Source organism: Mytilus trossulus, chromosome 9 (assembly GCF_036588685.1).
Source record: "Mytilus trossulus isolate FHL-02 chromosome 9, PNRI_Mtr1.1.1.hap1, whole genome shotgun sequence".
NCBI classification, from domain to species: domain Eukaryota; kingdom Metazoa; phylum Mollusca; class Bivalvia; order Mytilida; family Mytilidae; genus Mytilus; species Mytilus trossulus.
The window spans coordinates 65,587,058-65,605,406 of record NC_086381.1 but is presented as its reverse complement, the minus strand read 5'-3'; the positions used below and the strand labels follow the sequence as shown (position 1 = coordinate 65,605,406).

The window sequence follows — 18,349 nt, the reverse complement described above, 5'->3', positions numbered from 1 at the left end:
TATAAAAAAAAGTACCTTTAGCGGAATTTAATAATGTATGAACTGAGCTGTCTTCATTTACAAACTCATTACTAGAGATTAGTTTGTTTCATTTTTATCCTGCTTCAATATTGTGCTCGCCGTGAGTCGAATAACATTAATCATGGAAATGATGCCTTTAAATTTAAGTCTTGACAATAAAATAAAATAAAAATTGAGAATTTAGAAAATAGTTCAATAAGTTTCAATGACACTGCTGTAATACTAGAGCAAATTAATTTCGATGTTAGAAAAAGTAGTTTCAGAATTACGCTGATGCGGGATATTCTATGAATCGATTCTTTTTTATTTTAGAGTTGTTTCCCCTTAGTCAAAGAAGAAAATGATGACGATGATGGCTGGACGCTGAAACGTCCAGCGGCAAACATCACTTGCATATAAGGTAGAAAACATGAAAATGTGCCGCTTCATATCAAATTTCACCTTTTTAGAGAGCAAACAATATAACTCAATCAATCATTTTAGAAATATTTAGTTTAAGAAATTGTATGATATATATTTATTATGTCCAGTTTTTCTGCTTCATTTATTTACCTTATCTCAGGGCAGAACTTTTATGCAAGAATATTTATTTTTCATTCACACCTACAAACTTATGAATCATGAAACAAAAATTGTTTAACTATACTCGGGATCTCCAGAAACAGTTATAAATTAACTATCCATAGTTGCTTTGAAAGTACCGTTTTCTTTGGGGAAAAACAAATTACAGAAAACAAAACTCGGGCTTTGCACAGCTAGTTTCTAAAATTGTCATTTTGTTTTGTGAAAATATATATATAAAACGTAGCGAAAGAACGCAAAAAATAATTTAAACATTTAATTAAGACCTCTTAGATATGGCCTGACACTTTATGGCATGTGAATAGATGTCCTTCCGGTACAGACATATCAGTACTTAATTGTATAATGTACTTTGCAAACATAAGAGGTAGATTTCCGTTGTCTTCGTGAAGGTCAAGTTGTTCAACCATAAACATTATTTTGTAACTGTTTAAGGAATGACTGTAATATTTTTTTCTGCCTATGAAAAAATAACACCAAAAATGTGGTGCACACTGAATAACCTGCGTGCACACAGGTTTGATGTTATTTCGAATAGATAGGAAAAATATTTGTCATTCCCTATAATTTAATTCTTTTCAAGCCGGAGTAAATCATGAAAAAACCCCGGTGATGACGTCACGGTCATATTACAAAAAACTTTCTGTACAAACAGATAATTCAAGAAATCTAAGAGTATCTGTGAAGACCGAAAATTGATCCTTAATGTCGACATACCACAATCACCATCATGCAGTCATTTCACATATCAATGGCATATTCACATATTTTATGTTAAGGTTTAATTATTTATTGCAATTATACAAATATGGGCCAAGTTATTAAAAAAGATACAAACTTTAAAAAGTACATGTAAAAAAAACAAACCCAAAACAACAACAAAGAAATAAAATTGAGAATGAAAACGGGAATGTGTCAAAGTGACAATAACCTGATCAATGAACAGACAACAGCATAAGGTCACCAATGGGTCTACAACAATGGGAATCTGTGTTTGGACCGATATCTGATGTGATTGCCCACTGAATACTACATCCATATTCTTAGAACAAATTTGCCTTTCCATTTTTTACTTGCTTTGGTTATGTTTACCATCAAGCATAAGTAATGTTTCTGTCCGTAAGAAAAACAAACCATTGGTTCCCGGTGTGCAGGTTCATACCTTTCATTGTACCAACATATATATATATATATATAGCCATTGCAACCATGTGGTCCTTTGGCAGTGATGATTTACACATGGACTACGACAATAGATTCCATGGACAAAATGGGCTAGCTCGACCTAACATCCAAACAAAATCGGTGACATCTCTCTCTCTCTCTCTCTCTCGCTCGCTGGTCCTAACATCCAAAAAGTTATTACATATATATAACAAACAACGCAAAAAAACGAAATCAAAAATGTATTGAAATTAAGCATATATTCCGTATATCTGCTTAATTTGGCGCAATGGGCCGTTCACGATATGGACCATAGAAGAGGGTCTGAATAGGTGACAATAGTTAACCTTATCCAGACACTCAAAAGGGAGAATTTAGAGTGGTTATGTTTACGGCATTAACGTTTAAATGGAGAATGAATGAAACATTTAAGTGAAACATGTGTGAAATAATAACCACGATTATGGCGAAAATATTACGACAAATAGTATATAATAAACTAAAACACATTCAAAACCCCATCCTTGAACTTGTTTGTCATATTGGAGTCTTCATTAAGCAGTCTTTAGAACTGAGGGGGTCAGACCCATGTCAGACAAGCTCATGATTGTGTTTTGTACATAAATTTATAATTGAACTTTAAAAGTATGTTCTATTAAATTGCATTGTATTTCATTGTATTGCATTGTATTTAAAATGTATCATTGTTTGCTTGTATTGCTTGACCCTTATGGGTGTAATTTTGCAATAAAGATTATATTATATATCACACACTCACACAACTAGTTACCAATCATAAAGTACAGTACGTTAAATTACTAGTATGTGTTCTTAAAATCCCGCACATGTAATTTTCACATTATAATGTTTAATTTAATGGCAAACATAAAATTGCAAAACAAAACCTCAGTTCAACTCATATGTCTTGTCTCTCCTCTGACCGAACAGTGTGACTGATAAACCAGGTAGCACTAACATCAGACAGATTCAATACTTGGAAACATCGTAAGGGTTTTCTGGAGATACCGAAGCCTTGTATAATCTTGGAGACGCATCGCAATCTTGGTAATCGCCCGGTAATTCGTCAGGTAGTTCGTCATACGGGTCTTCCTCGATTCCTACTAGATCGTCGTATTGGTTTGCTCCGGTTAAGCGCATTTCTGTATACACGTTATTGCAATTTTGTTTCTTTTCTCTGTAGTTTATAGGTTCGACGCACTCTGATTCATTTTGTTGCTTATAATTGGGATTTTCCACACCATGCATTTGATTCAAACCGTTAACTCGAACTGAAAAAAGAAAATACGTTTAATGGTAATTGTATAATTCTTAGTAGCAAAACAGTGCTCATAATTTGAAGCCGTATGGTGACCTGTAGATGTTTTTTCTTAATTTGAAGCCGTATGGTGACCTGTAGATGTTTTTCCTTAATTTGAAGCCGTATGGTGACCTATAGATATTTTCCCTTCGTTCTTTGGTGGATCGGTATCATCCATGTGGTTAAATAATAAAATTAACACTACCAATTTTCTTGCACCAGATGCGCATTTCGACAATACATGTCTCTTCAGTGATGCTCGTGGCCAAAATAGTTGATATCCAAAGCTTATATAAAAGATGGAGAGCTATAATCCAAAAGGTCCAAAAAGTATAGCCAAATCCGCGAAAGGAATCAGAGCTTTGCATGACGGAGATACATTCCTTAATTTATAATAATTTCTAATATTTTGTAACAGCAAATTTTATTAACACAAAAAATCCGTTTCATGCCAGTTAAACGTTTAGAAATCACACCAATTGACCAATACAAGTTCTATGGTTCGTTATAATGATTAATAGAAAATGGCCGTGGTTTAATAAACAGAAAAAATGCTAATCAATGATGAAATATTAGAAGTCGTTGATAAAGAGGAATGCAAATGGAAGTTTTTAACGACATTGACTGGCTATACAGCCCTTTCACGTTCGATAATTAAAGAGTAGACAGTGCAGTTATGATTTTATTGAAAAAAATAATAATCTTTCATCTGCATTTTATAACGCCGAGTGATTCTCTAAACAACCGATTATATGCCAGAAGTTGGCTGTTTTAATATGTTCACATTGCAAGTATATCATGTTATAATTGAAAGCCGATCACCATTTAAGATGTCTGTACGTATGACCACAGCAATACCATTGACTGAAAGTTGGCGGTAAAAGAGTTTGTGTGGGAGGTTCTAAAAGTTCAGTGTGTGTCGTCATTACAACTTCATTCAAGAAGATACCATTCATCGTCCATGATCATGGTATATATATAAAACGAACCAATGCTTATCCATGTTATTTTTTATGGGACCATGCAAGCTAGAAAACAGGGAACTCTTTATATCAGAACCGACACCACCTTACCTATTGTGTTTATTGATATGAAATATACTTTGATCGATTTTGTTTTTTTAATGATAAAAGAGTACTCCGAACAACAGTTAAAAAATACAATTCATACATACCCGTTTCCATTGACAGAATATCATTATGGAATCTAAAATAAAAAAATTACATTCTGTATCTAGATAAACGATAAAAAAAGTCATATGAATGTTATAACATAAAAAAAAAAATGTTTATTAGAAAATAGGTTTGATGACACTTTAATGTGAACCACATACGTCGAATTTCAACAGGAAAAGAGTCAAGTGCCTACTTAAAAATGTCGATCTTACAAAACAAAGAATTGTTATTACTATTCAAATTCATCATTATATTTTCAAAATATTTGCTTCTTCATTATCAAGTATAGAACAATATTTTAGTTTTTTAATCAATAAAGGCAATAGTAATATACCGCTGTTTAATAGTCATAAATTGATTAAGCGGAAAGCGAAAAACTAATCCGGGTCACACACCAAAAACCGAGAGAAACTATTAGAGAAAAACGATGGAACTACAGAAAACACTGAACATTACATAAAATAAACGCCAACATACATTGAGAAACGGAATATTTGATAACAACTGCCAGATTCAGAAAAAAAAGGTTGGTTGAAACTGATCCTATGGCTAGCAAAACCTCCCGATAAATGTTGAAGATATTTTACCTGACATTGTGTAATCAAACTGGGCATTGTATAAACTTACCGGCGGTTGTTGTTTCTCTTTGATCTCTGGTAACATATGCCGACGACAACTATCATTGTTATAAAAGACAACAGTCCGCAGGCAGCGGACACATATAATAACATATCTCTCGTATCTACACTTTCAGACGAGCTGTCTGGGTTGATTTTGTTTTCGATGTCTGGACTAGGAGTATTTCCGTCTGCACCTGCTATGTCGGTAGTGATCCGTTTTGGTTTAACTTTTGCTCCAATTGTCACTTGTCTTGCAGTTGTTGCTGCAATATCATTAGTGGTCGTTTCAGATGTTGTAAGAACACTTTTAGTTGATTTTGGTGGAACAGTCGTTTCGGATTTTTTAATTGTCGTAATTTCTGGTTTTATTATTGTTGGTTTTATGGTTGTCTGTGGCTGTGTTGTTGGTTTAATGGTTGTCTGTGGCTGTGTTGTTGGTTTTATGGTTGTCTGTGGCTGTGTTGTTGGTTTTAGGGTTGTTTGTGGTTTTGTTGTTGGTTTTATGGTTGTTTGTAGTTGAGTTGTTGGTTTTATGGTTGTTTGTGGTTTTGTTGTTGGTATTGTGGTCTTTTGTTGTTGCGTTGTTACTACTCTAACAGTAGAAGTGGTTGTCATTCTCTCCGTTGTTGTTGTGGTTGTAGTTTCTGTGTTAATAAGATAAGAAAGGAAAGGTATTAGTAAAAGACGAAATTGAAGCAGTTTTTTTTTTAATCTAATGCATAATTGTTAAATGTTGGGAAATCTTTTAAATAAAGTAATATTGTTCTAACGTATGTAGCAGTCCTTGCCGACAGACATTTTCATTAGGAGGGATGGGACATTGACTGCCTAAAAGGGGTCCGCTCCAGTCATGCCTCAGTGATTCCATATATAATCAACCACAAATGTTCTCACAAAAATGAAGGGGGTACCTTGATCCCCTTAATCCGTATCTGTAAAGTTTTAAAAGATTTATATTGTTCTGTTAGAAAAACACATATTTTCTACACTTAAACCACGGCAGATACAACTATACACAGAGGAAGCTAGATATTATATATTAGTATACAAAGGAACATAAGTCGAGGAAAGAAGTAAACATATGAAGGACGCCTCCGGGTGCGGGAATTTCTCGTTGCATTGAAGACCTGTTGGTGACCTTCTGCTGTTGTTTTATTCTATGGTCGGGTTGTTGTCTCTTTGATACATTTCCCATCTCCATTTTCAATTTATATCTTTCTTTAGAACATTAGCTCTAAAGCTGCAACAACCTTGGAATGAAATGGGAACCCAGAAATATGTTAGGGCTTATCCGTCCCTTAAATTTTTTTCCCGACGGTGAATATTGGCTTGGATTAATTTCACATTCGTATGTTAAAAGATGTAAAATAAGTGACATGTAAACTTTGTATGATACTGTGGATTCATTTATTTTCGTGGGTATCAATTTTCGTGGATAAAGAAAAAAAGACGTTTCGTGGTATACGTAAATTCGTGGATCGCTGATTACCAAAAAAAAATCAGATACGTAGTTCGTGAATTTCTTTTCGATTTAGGACATCATATAACCTCCTTGGTTTGATCAATAATAAAACAAACAAAAAAGAAGGAATCCATTGAAAAGTTTTAAATTGTCACTTCTGAAATCCTCGCTTGGTCATTTTAGGTTAAAGTGTTCATTGAAAACTTCTATTGCAAAAATGGACAAAGACAACTAATTATTTGTTTGTTTTACAATTTATTAAAACTTGTCGGAATTCTATAGGGCAATAAAAACTTTATAATTGAAAGCTCATTTCCCTAATCACGATATAATACACAGTCCTATAAGTAAAAGGTGTTAAAATAAATGTTCCTGTCATACACAATACCCCCGTACTTAATCCTATTGATTTTCAATCACTAGTAAACTTCACTATGACACGGTAATTAACAACGTGCAGTTATTTTCCATGAACAGTTTTAATCAATTTTAAATGTAAATTATCACTGATATTCGATATATTTATTATTGATTTAATTCAAATACTTGTATCTTCTTTCAATAAAAAAAACACGTGTTATGTTACAATGTTCATCGCTATACTAGAACTGCATAACATAACCGGAAATAAACATCCGACTCCATACATATTTATCGGGATTATATATTTCGTTGAATTCTTAAATTCGTGGTTCGCTGTGACCCACGAAACCCACGAAAATTGGTATACCACGAATAAAAATGAATCCACAGTACACGATAAGTTAGTATATATACATGTATATAGCAGTTTTTATAGTATTTACAATTTTATTAGTACTTTTTACAATAAAAGTTGTAGAAATTTTCATTAGAAAAGAAACACAAAAAAGACGCCATCGATCGTACAGTTAAGAATGACAATTTACTGAAAAAGACAGAGCGTGCTCAGATTGAAAGTATTATGTCTAATTTTAGATCCTACCAGGCCAGGATATGCATTTTCAAAATCCTCCTACCTGCCCTTAGAAATCAAATGAAAAAGTCCCCTTTCTGTAATGAATTGTTTCTAAAATGTGATATTCTGTATAAATCTGTTAAATGATTATTCTAAGTCGGTGAGATCTTTAAAATAGACTATTTACCGGGTTTTGTAATAACATGAGCAACATGACGGGTGCATCATGTGGAGCAGGATCTCTTAACCCCTTTGGAGCACCTGAGATCACCCCGAGTTTGGGGTTCGTGTTGCTTAGTCATTAGTTTTCTATGATGTGTCTTGTGTATTACTATTATTTGTCTGTTAATTTGTCCTTTTCTTTTTTAGCCATGGCATTGTCAGTTTATTTTTTATTTCAGTTCGACTGTCCCTCTGGTATCTTTCGCCCCTCTTTTAAAATGCTTAGACGAGGTTTTAATTTGCTGAACTTTATGCACTTACGTTGTACACATCTGTCCCCCTCGAGGGTATATCCTGCACAACAAAACTTAATAACCATGGGAACGATTTCTTGTATTGTTTCATTTCTATGTTCTGTAACGTTTCTACGATAAACAAAATATACATAGAACAATTATTACACTAGTCATTTGAATGTACTTTAACATTGATTACGATACAAGCAGTATAAAAACACCATTGCAAGCTAAAATGCCTCCCTAACCTATATCTGTTTAGCTCCTCACAACAAGGCTGACACTGTATATGTTGCAATGGAGATCTATATGTCACAGAGAAGTCGATGTTAGTTTATGGCCTCTGTTGCTGACCGGTCTAAATAGATCAACTTCTGTATCATTAGCTTGTCGAGTTTTTATCAGTTTGTTTTTCTATGTTTTTTCTGGTTTAACACCACTGTTCCAAGTGAGGGGAAGATTTGAGCTAACAAACATGTTTAACCCCGCCAAATTCTATATGTGCTTGTCCAAAGACAGGGTCTTGTAATTCAGTGTTTATTGTTGGTTGTGGTGTGTCATATTGTTTATCGTTTATCAAGTTTTTTACTAGCATGTCATAGATAAGGCCGTTATTTTATGTTTCGCACTTTACAATGTAGAGGTCTATTATTACTTTTATACGGTATTGATTTTGCTTATGTTGAAGGCCATACGGTGACCTATAGCTGCTGTCTCATTGGCAATTCTATCAAATTTTCTAATTTCCAACCCATATACACATGTTTTAAAGTTGAAACTTGATCTGTCAAACATGTCGCCTATCCGGAATCTAAGAATTAATTAAAACATTTTGGTGTTCATTTTTGAAAATATTACCCAGAACGCATTAGATTCTTTATTGGCGAATCGCGCATGATAGGTCTTACCTCGCGTGTAAGAGGTGGACAATACAAAAACATGTGATGTGATAATCTGTAATCAGACAAGAAATTCAAAGGGGCATTTTTAAACTCAGTGGAGCTATTAACATCGTTGTATACGGTATACCTACATTGTTTTCGTTTTTCTGTTCATACAAGATAACTCATCTAGCCAGCTATTGACAACACATGGTATCTCTGTAGTTCCAACATATACCTCTTTCGTCACAACTCGATCGACAGTTTGGCTGGAAAAAAAGTAAATATGACTTCCGTTATTATAGAGGCATCTGGGAATCGATCAAATCTTAATTTATATATCATGTTTTAATACTGCAGCATTATTCGTGTGATACCAAATTTCGTTGATTTCGTGAGTATAATAAGACCACGAATTTAATTTATACAAATTTTATATAAGATTGTATGCAAACTTAGGGGAAATACGAAATTGAATATCCACACAATCGCAATCTATCCATAATCCACGAAAGATTCGTACACACTAATATAAATTAATCCACATTTTCATATTTACCACGTTATGTCTGCAAGGAGGAATTGCGGGTAAACATTTTACAGGACAGTTCTTACTTACCCTCATTTTTCCAACTTTGAATATGGAGAAAGAACAAAAACAATTTCACAAATATGAGGGGAAAAGTCTGAATACGGCGAATATACACTAAACAATATTTGACCAGGTGCGTTGACAGAGAAAGACATGCATCCATTCAAATGAGACACGTAAACTCCATTCAAAATAGCCAGGTTTGTTACTTCTCAAGAATGGAAAGTTGACAATAGGAATATTAAACTATCACATTTGTCCTCAGTTCTAGTTTTAATTGTACATGTATAAGCGTTATCTGCACGAAAAATTATATCCATACATATAAAACAAAACGCATTTATATAAAAGAAGTGGATTGACAAATGAGACACTTATCCACCAAACTTCAAATCAAGTGGACGTATCCTTTTATTTCGTCACCAAAGAAAATCTGCAAATTTCAGAAACAGACAGGAAGTTCTTAAATTCCACGAAACCGTCCGAAAAGCATTGCTAAAATAAAACAAAGCAAAATCATTTATATCGTTGATTTTTATGTTTAACTCACTACAATTTTGTGATATTATAACAGCATTCGACTTAAAAACTAACAATAATTAAATCTCGACAATTTACGAAAATAAATATTAAACTGTTATCTATATTATATGGTACTTTTTATCGAGCCTTCGACTTTAGTCGAAAAAGCGAGACATGGCGATCCTACATTCCGTCGTTGTCGTCGGCGGCGACGGCAAGAAATATTCACTCTGTGGTTAAAGTGTTTGAAATTTAAATCACTTTCTTAAACTATTCCGGATTTGTACCAAACTTGGACACAAACTTTTCTATGATCATAAGACAGTATCCAGAAGGATAGTTACCATGCATTCACTCTGTGGTTTAATCTTATTTTTTTTTTAAACTGTCTTATACTATCCTGGATTTGCACCACACATGGACAGAAGCTTGTTTATGATCAAAAGCTAGTATCTAGAATGAAATTTTGTTAAAATGTTGTACCTGTTTATTCGTATTTTACTAATAAATGGACTTAGTTTTTCTTCCAGTTAACATTACATACAGTCTGCAGTTAATGTTTTCAAAACATTTTTTAGATTCATAAACTATCCTGGATTTTTACCAAACTTGAACAGAAGCTTCTTACAATCAAACGATAGTATCGAGAGTAATGTTTTTATTGATTTTTCCCTCCTCATATTTGTTGAGCCTGCGATTAACAGCAAAAGTAGAAACTGCGGAATCCTTACGAATTTCAGTCTTCTTTCATTGTGTAAAAATCATTTTAGTGGTTTATTTTTTTAGTTTTCTCAAGAAAAAATAAAGGGATATTTATTTTTCGAAAATTAAGATATACACAAGCACTCGTGAACTTATTTAACTTCATGAATCAGATGCATCTGATTAAGTTTTAAACTTCCGATAACACACACTTTCAGTTTCGAACGGACTGAATGAATGAGTCAGATTTTATGATTAACAGAAGACCGGTATTAAAAAGTAAAATATAAAAATAATGAACTATGAGAAAAATTCAAAACGGAAAGTCCCTAATCAAATAGCAAAACTAAAAGCCCAAACACACCAAACGAATGGACAACAACTGTCATATTCCTTACTTGGTACAGGCATTTTGTTATGTAGAAAATAGTGGATTGAATTTGGTTTTATAGCGCTAATCCTCTCACTTGTATGACAGTCACATCAAATTCCATACATTGACAACGATGCGTAAATAAAACAAACAAACATAATATATAAAAACGTCAAAAAAAGGGGTACAGAAGTGAACACAGTGTCACAATCTTAATATTATATTTGCAAGACGGGGCATAATATGTGAACACATTTTCTATTTATATATTTCAATTTTATATATGCAATCATCTTTTGTGGCCAAAATTGTGAAGGGCTTGTAAAAATGTGTTTATGCCCCCCTCCCTAACCACCACCCAGCTCTTCCGCTAGTGTTGCTATTCATCCTCTTGAACTCTACAGATTTACAAAATCTTTATTCTATCACCTGCCTCCTAGCTGTAATACCAAGATAATGATATCTTAATCCAAATCAAAAAACAAATAATGTCTTTATTTGAAATTAAGCAAAGCAAAAACAAGGTAACAGGTATTACCAAAAAATATCGGGCAGTTACCCCCCCCCCCTTAAAAACCAAAAGAAAAAACAAAAGCAAAAGTAACAACCCAGTTCACCTATAGTAAATACTGGCGTAACCAACAAAATAATAACGACAACTTCTATTTTATGAATACCCGAATTGCCACTCGCTCAAAAGATGATGTCGTTAAAACAAATTTTACTCTCTCCATTTTGCCTTTGCAAACCACAAGTCGTAAAAGTGAACAACAAATAGGAGCTGCAATGTACCTTACGACCTTTATCCATTGTTTACAATAATCTTAATGTTATGTAATTGTGGTTAATATATGTATCACGTGAATATTTTATTTGTCGAATGACGCAAGAAGACATTCAAAGCACGTGTCGCCATCAATGAATGGTAAACCACAATCACAAAATTCAATTCGTACGTTACTTATTTTTTTTTCACTTTATATCATACTCACTGTTTTCATATAGATGTACATATTAATAGTGATTTTATTTCATTTGGTCTCTGGTCTCTCTTGATGATAGTTGCCTCAATGCAATCATACCTCATGAATCTAATATTTATGATATTTAGTTAATAATTGCGTTATATACGAGTATACATAATAGTATGTATTTTATGTAAATGGATGAATATTACAGACCTATATGATAAAATAGGTTTTTTATTCAATTGCTTTGTTATGTTCAGTTCCTTTTAAACTTACACAGAAATTACCTACATAAATGTATTTCACTTTAAATTTATATCATCTGCGGTACAAACATAGTGTAGATGTGACGTATAGCTACCGAAGTTTGCTATCGCTTAGTCCCAGATTGCTGTGACGTATTACGGCAGATTTGCCAGAAAAGTTTCACGGCTCCAGGTTGTCTGGTAAAACAGCCGTTAGACGCCAGAGCGAGGCCAGAGCATACTCGGAATAGCTATCGCTAAGTTCATACTGGTTTCACATTGATTACAGCACCTTATATAAGTGACCTAGCTTATTCTTTTACTTACCGTTCTGTTCTGCTACACACACCTGGTCCGTTCCCAAGCGAGACAACATTTCCAACAATAGACAGAAATATTAACAAAGGAAACGATTCCAGCATTCTGTAAATTTAAATTGCATATGCATCACATTAAGATGACTTCGTCCATTTCGTCATTATGAGGAAATTTCATGTAACATACAATTATATTTGATTGTAATTCATCATGATTGTCAAATTACGTACATGCATGTAAAAACAACAAGTATGGTAATTTGTGGGAAAACTTCTAAAAAAGAGAAAAATATGTCTAAAAATAGAAAGAAATCGATCAACTGCACAATAGAGAAAATCGTTTCTCGTAAATGCTTTATCGTACATATATTAAAGTTAAAGTTTAAGCCGGGCTAAGAAATTAGGTTGCACAATTTGCCTAAAATGTCGAAAACACAAAAACAAAGGGTTTTAACAATACTAGTACATCTAAATGGGAAAGTAAAATTAGGGGGAGGAGTAAACAAAATAGGGGGAGGCCCGGCGATGTAAATTTCTAAAGTTTGGTTCCAATTATTATTAATTGAATATATTGCATTTAGTACTACACACTTTGAAAAATCTAAACTTAAAACACATCTAGTACTGTTTTATTTGAATGATCAATCAGAGTTTTCTAACTCAAAGATGAATAATTAAATAGACATATTTAAAAAATATACAAAAGATTTCAAAATTAACAAAACTTCCTGAAACTTCAACAATCAGGGAAATTATACATAAAGTACTAAAAAGTTTTCCTCAAACTCCGGTAGTGTATACAAATAATATATATATTACTACATTTTTTTTTACATTTCTTTGAACATTAAAAGCCCTTCTGCTATAACAGAAATAAATGCCCAATTAATAATTTGCGTATTAGTTTGTAGGCTGTAAAAACTGTTTTAATTTTAATGCATTAAATACATGTTGTATTTGTACAAGAAGATCGTAGTTATAATTTATTGAACGCCGAACAACATTGCGCTTATAATCGAACTTTCATTTGTATTCTTAAACACCGCTTTTTAATCATAATGAATAAATTCAAATAAACACATAAAGTGCAGTATAATAAAAATCAAAATGTGCTTTAAATTATTATAATACATTATCTGTGAATCACTTACGCACATATTAATTTTATTTAAAAATGGGAAGAAAAAATAATATACAGGGGCTGATTTAGACGGGGCGAATCCAATACCCCCTTTTATGAAAAGAAATTATTTTGTAAAACAAGGTTAAAAAAGTCGAGCAAAATTGTTTTGTTGCGCTTTATCGTAAACTTGTACCTCCCGAAATTTGTCTCAACCAAACGTAGGAAATTGTACATAATGCGTATTACCACAAAACTCAGACCAATCAATTCTGGAGTTATGGCCCTTCATAAATGGTTAAAAATACTGAATTTTTCGTTTCCGTTCTCTAACTTTAGTTTGCATGAATAAAATTTAATGCGTCTTATATACACAATGCTTAAAATGGATCAAGTGTCCTGCAGTTCACTAGGTATTTCCCATAGGGGCATCATATGTGTGCACGGGACATACTCTCGTTTATTTATTTAATTCATTTAACCTCTCGTACAAATCTTACAAATTTATAATCGTATCTTAAGCTCCTGCAACGGAAAATGAATATTTCAATCTATGTTCTATGTTCTATGTTCTATGTTCTATGTTCTATGTTCTATGCAATTTAAATTGATGAATGTTATCATGTTCGAAAAACATCGAAAGGCGTATTTCTAAACGAAAAGATTTTTTTCGGATGTAGCTCAATTGTTCTGTGTAGCTTTCACTGGATAGTGTATTTTTTCTGCCGTTGTGTTCTATCTCCTTAACATTTTTTCCCCATTCCCCCCCCCCCCCCCAAAAAAAAAAAGCAAACAAAAAACAAAACAAAACAAAACAACCAAACCCAACATCATATAAACGAAAAAGAATTAAAAAAAAACCCAGAGTATATGTTTTTCTAATCTATTGTAAATCAAATATTTACACAATACCTGATTTTCTTCTTTTTCAGAAATTAATCCTTTGGTTAAATAATCTTAAGTAAAAAATTAACACTTTTATAATACGTGCTCCTAATTTGTAATCCTTTTTACTAAGTAAATTTAGTCCTGGTATCTATGATGAGTTTATTTTATATTCAAATTAAATTTCACAAATTTTACAATAATAATGTTCCTCTGAATTTAATATTGCGTTGGTAAACAATCCCTCATATAAAGATGAAAGAGTTGAATTTATCTATACTTACTATATATATATGAGAGTACTTACCCTTTTAAGTAGGATGAGTTCCGTTCTTGGCACTTGTGATTTGATAGACTAAGTATATTGTGTCATGCTTTTGTCCACGCATCTTCAGTGCACTAAATTATCCTTTTAACTTCCTCGTATGGACCTCCGCCAATTTGATAATTAAAATGTTTATTCATTAAAAAATACTACGTTGCGGTTTGGTAGTATCTATAATGCGAATCATTCAAGTGTTGTCTTCGATTAAAAGTGGTCGGAAATAAAGGAGAAAAAAATAATGGGCCAGAAAACCAGACGACCTAAAAGAACATATTTATTCTATAGATTTGAAAACAGTGGACATACGTGGTTGTGTATTCCCAGAAAATTCTATGTCTAGAACACCTCTGAATTGGCCTTTAAGTAGGAAAATGCTGCTCTTATCCAAAGTATCCACAATTTTGCATTGGAAGTTTAAATTACTCTAGACATAAGACATAAAGCTTTATTTAGAGTCGGTATAAGCAAGCAATTACAAACATAAGCTCTGAAGAGCTTTTAAAACCGACATAACAACAAATAAAACAAAACATACATATCGAGTCATGCACACAACATTAAACATATAAAGCAAGAGTTCAATCAGTATATAAACATGCAGCACAAAAGTTCTTTAAGCATCTTACAAGTTTAACACATACTGGTACATGCAATTATGAGATAAAAACACAAAAGCACAAATGAAATGGTTTGCACATAAAAAGCATAAAAGCACATTAAGTTTCTAAAATTAGCACAAAAGCAGCAGAAGCACTATAGTAAAGATATTAGAATAAATTTGCCATGCTGAAAATAAAGCAACAAAACAAAAAATAATAAGCAGAGATTAACTGGTTTTGCAGGCAAAGCATTGGCAAGAGCTGCCAGACCAAGAATTTATCAAGTTTTTGAATTGATTTAAAGATGATTGCTTACGAAGCTCATCTGGCAGCTCATTCCAAAGCCTAGCACCTGCATACCTGAACGATTGAAGGCCATATGCAGTTGTTCTTACATGTGGTAGATCTGCTGTATTCTGGTATCTGAAAGAGTAAGTTTTTTCCTTTAAGTGAATCAAATCATGAAGATAAACAGGACAATCTTTATTTATAATTTTGAAAACTTCAATCGCCAAAGATCGCATTCTTCTTACTTTTAAAGATGGTAATTTTGATTTGCAGAGTAGATCTTCATAACTTGCTGAATGGTCTTCGTAGATAAACCTTAGTGCTCTCTCTTGAATTTTCTCTATCTTTTTTGTATTTACCTCCCCACAAAAGTGCCAAACTAGTGGGCAGTAATTAAAGTTGGACATTATGAAAGAATAATAAATTGTTAATTTTCCGAGTTTAGTCAGGTGTTTACCTATTCTTTTTAGTACATTTAATTGTTTGGATGCTTTTTTACATATTATAGAGACATGTTCATTGAAATTTAGTTTAAAATCTATTGTTACACCTAGCAGTTTAACGTTATCTTCACACTCTATTTCATTACCTTCTAATTTAAATTTTAGGTTTTTGTCTTTAGTTTTTTTACCTACAGCTATTGCCTGAAATTGTTCTGGATTTGCTTTCATTTTATTTATTGAGAACCAGTTTATCAAAATTTTACTTTCTTCTTCTAAAGTTTTAATTAATTTATCTAAATCGTTATCTGCGTTATCTCCTTAAATCCCGGTCGACCCACCCATGCAGACCCTTTTGATTTTGACTTTTTTTCTTATTTGCACAAAAAGTTGCAACAGGAAGTGAAGTGCAGCATCAATTCAGTCAAATAATTTAAGATATGTTTATATTTTTAGCTTATTTGATTGTTCTTCAGCTGAAGCACACCTCCGCGGGTGCGGGTGTTTCTCGCTGCATTGAAGATCCATTGATGGCCTTTCGGCTATTGTCTGGTCTTTGGTCGGGTTGTTGTCTCTTTGACACATTCTCCATTTCCATTCTCAACTTTAATTTTACCAAATATCTATACGTAATTCCATTTCTATCTTTCTTTCCGCTGAAATTTAGGAACCGTCAAATAATATTTTATTGGCACATCGACATTATTTTATACAATGTGTCTAAGTGTTCAAATATTTTTTTTCCATATTTTCCCCTATAAACAAAACCAAAACAAACATTTAATTTTGATCGTCGGCTAGTGGTTCATAGGCCGTGTTCACATTGACCTAAATTCGGTGTTGTGTTAGTGTAACTCACACGTAAACTAAACACAATTGCGTTCCCATTGATAAAACTCAATGTTTACATGTAGTTTAAATCATGTTTTACCTACACACAGTCGATAGTCAATGTAGGCCTTGTGTAGGTTAAGTGTACACAAAACTAGACATTAAGGACATTAGTTTTCGTGTATATATTCAAGGAGGAAACTATTTTTGAGTAAAATTGATATTTTTGATAATTATAAGTTGTCTAAATTTTACAGATTTTTTTTTGTAAAAAAAATTAAACGTACTTTATTAACCCCTAATCAAGACTCAAAGCAGCATCATTGCCGAACCCATAAGGCAGCAACCAATTGATTTTCGGGGGAGGGGGGGCTATTATAATTGAGTATAAAACATAAAGGCAAGGGGGTGGGGTGAGCTATGGATGTTTCCAGTTTTTGGCCATGAAAAAAAATTTGTTTGTTTCACCCTTAGCTGCCACTATATATAATGCTAAAATTGATTTCGACTTGTCACCAAAATTTGTCCTGAAAAAGTCAATAGCTCACGCCCCCTGTCCCTCCACAAAAAATGAAGTAAATAGTTGCTGCCTAATTCATTTGAAAAGGTCTTCCCGAATCGACTTGACGTACACAGAAATATTCGCCACTGGTCTTTACTCAAAAACGATTCACACATAAATGAATGACTAAAAAAAGTGTGAGGTAAATGATATGTTTGTCTAGTATCTCAGATCCGTTAAATAACTTTAAAAAAACGTTACCCATTCCTTTACCAAATACTCCTTGGAGAAGAAATACCATTTGAAACGAACAGAAAAGATAAAAATGTAGTGATCCCTAAAATCTGAATCCTTTTTTTCCGGCTGTAAGCATACTGTTGTAACTAACGTTTTCTAATACGTTATCGAGACTTCTCTAGTATATTCAAACTACTGCAAATTATAAAAATGGCTTTCATAAAGTACTTACTTACTTAATCCTCTTCATGTTCTTGAACACATAAGGCATCAACAAGGGACCTCCAACTCGTTCTATCTTTCGCGATTCTTTCTATTTGTTTCCAGGTGTATCCATGTCTTTTTATCTCTGCTGCTATATCTCTCCTCCATGTGCCTTTCGGTCTTCCAGGCTTTCTTTTCCCTTGCGGTGTCCATGTCAATACCTTTTTCACATGCCGGTTGTTATCCATTCGCAGTATATGTCCAATATATTTCCACCGCCTTCTCATGATCTCATTCACTATATTCTTCACACCTGTTCTTTCTGATAGTTCACTGTTTGAAATAACACTTGGCCATCTGATGTTAATTATTCGTCTCAAATAAAGTAGCAACCACTTAACTTAAATAAGGGGGGTGGTTATTTTTTTTATCTGAGTCAAATTTTTTTTTGCGCGTACATTTTTATTCCTTTTTTTTCGATGCTGGTGATCAAATACTTTTTTTTCAATATTTAACACTATAATGTATAGGGAAACTCTTGATTCAGAATAATTTTTTTTATCATCTGTATGACCATATTT

The 18,349-nt window shown here is 32.9% G+C and overlaps 1 protein-coding gene across 1 annotated transcript; it reads right to left on the bottom strand.

Moving 5' to 3' along the window:
- Positions 1-837: 837 nt before the first annotated feature.
- Positions 838-14,689, bottom strand: LOC134683257 (uncharacterized). The gene is made up of 7 exons (XM_063542430.1): positions 14,650-14,689; positions 12,348-12,443; positions 8,771-8,887; positions 7,763-7,866; positions 4,888-5,524; positions 4,260-4,291; positions 838-3,056 (listed from the first exon to the last, which is right to left on the bottom strand). Exons 2-7 carry the CDS (start codon positions 12,440-12,442, stop codon positions 2,755-2,757), a joined length of 1,287 nt encoding a protein of 428 aa, XP_063398500.1. The 5' UTR covers position 12,443; positions 14,650-14,689; the 3' UTR covers positions 838-2,754.
- Between the last annotated feature and the right edge of the window lie 3,660 nt (positions 14,690-18,349).